At 36.2% G+C, this 1369-nt stretch overlaps 1 protein-coding gene across 1 annotated transcript; it reads right to left on the reverse strand.

Annotated features, from left to right (window-relative positions):
- Positions 1–224: 224 nt before the first annotated feature.
- Positions 225–1369, reverse strand: LOC141612749 (uncharacterized). The gene is made up of 3 exons (XM_074431521.1): positions 1284–1369; positions 653–950; positions 225–497 (listed from the first exon to the last, which is right to left on the reverse strand). The coding sequence occupies exons 2-3, from the start codon at positions 932–934 to the stop codon at positions 300–302; spliced, it is 480 nt and encodes a 159-aa protein (XP_074287622.1). The 5' UTR covers positions 935–950; positions 1284–1369; the 3' UTR covers positions 225–299.

Here is a 1369-nt window from a genome sequence, read left to right on the forward strand (position 1 = left end):
TTATAGATCGTTATATGGTTTTACATATTTTGTCCGATTCATGGCTACAATCAATCACGCCAGAAGAAATGGATACTCGTCAAGGAAGATTCGGAGACCCTCTTATGGATGAAAGCCTTTTGCGGCGAATCGATGATAGAGACTCTGTTGCAGTGTTTCATTCTTTGAACAAGAATTTATTTCCTATGGTTGTAGTCGATTTGTATCCGATTGAGCTTGACATATGTTGTAGATGTCGTATGACTTTTTATTAATGATAATGATCTTTTCTCAAAAAAAAAAAGAATTGTTGAGCTAGTTCAACCAATAAGTTGTCCGAAGGTTGCGTTGAGGGAATTGCCATTAGGGATCAAATGACGCAATTCCGTGTGAATAGTGGCGTTGGTAATCGGGTCAGAGGCGACACCCACAGGCGAAATTGATTCATCCAGTTTCTTAAGAATTTCTTTGTCGGTCATCTTTTCAATATCGTACTTAGAGCCACAGGTAACATAAACCTAAAAAAAAAACATGATGTATAAAATATATATATATATATTGCTTATGTTTTTATTAATTACCAGACAAGTAACAATATAAGTAGGTGGAATTACGAGGCAAAATCGACTATATATAGCAAAATAATAGATAGATGCGCATGGGTGTTTGGTACCTTGTTGGGTCTGGGAGGGAGGAGTGTTTCAGCAGTTGTGTCCCAAGCTAGGACCCAAGCAGGCGATGTCCCAATTGCATTGCCAGCATAAATCACTGCTCCTTTCGAAACAAACCCGTCAAATGTCACTTCCTTACCAGCGTCAATAGTAGGTGGTTGCGGGCCTGGTCCAGGCTTCGAATACTTAACATAACGTTCCGAATGAAGCTCATGTAGGGTTTGGTTCTTCATGTTGGCAATGAGCTGCTCACTCACTTGATTTTTCACTTGCATCGAAGCCATCTTCTTTGTTTGATCTCTGTTGTTACAAAGCAAATCATACAAACAATTTAGTATATAGCCAAATAACCGTGTATTAAGTTAACAAGACATTTACTATTGTAAGCTAAAATAAAATGAAGGTTGTATGAGGTCTTTATTCAAACGTTCTTAAGCAAGATGTACTATTTCAGAAATACAAATTATATATTGGTTAAGACAGACCCAAACCAAGACAATACTTAAAACTGATTTAAATAAACAAAAATAAATAAATAAAAAGGTTGTGAGAGATTTTAATCTAAAACGAACATAAGCAAAGACCCGAGTTTACAAACGTTGATATCTTAAGGCACAAAATGTGACTACATACCTCGACTAGGTACAACACTCGATTTCTTATAAAACTATGTGTTGCTATGCTATAAACATTCGTCCATTCATCTTATTTATAGAGAG

Source organism: Silene latifolia, chromosome 11 (genome assembly GCF_048544455.1).
Source record: "Silene latifolia isolate original U9 population chromosome 11, ASM4854445v1, whole genome shotgun sequence".
NCBI classification, from domain to species: Eukaryota; Viridiplantae; Streptophyta; class Magnoliopsida; order Caryophyllales; family Caryophyllaceae; genus Silene; species Silene latifolia.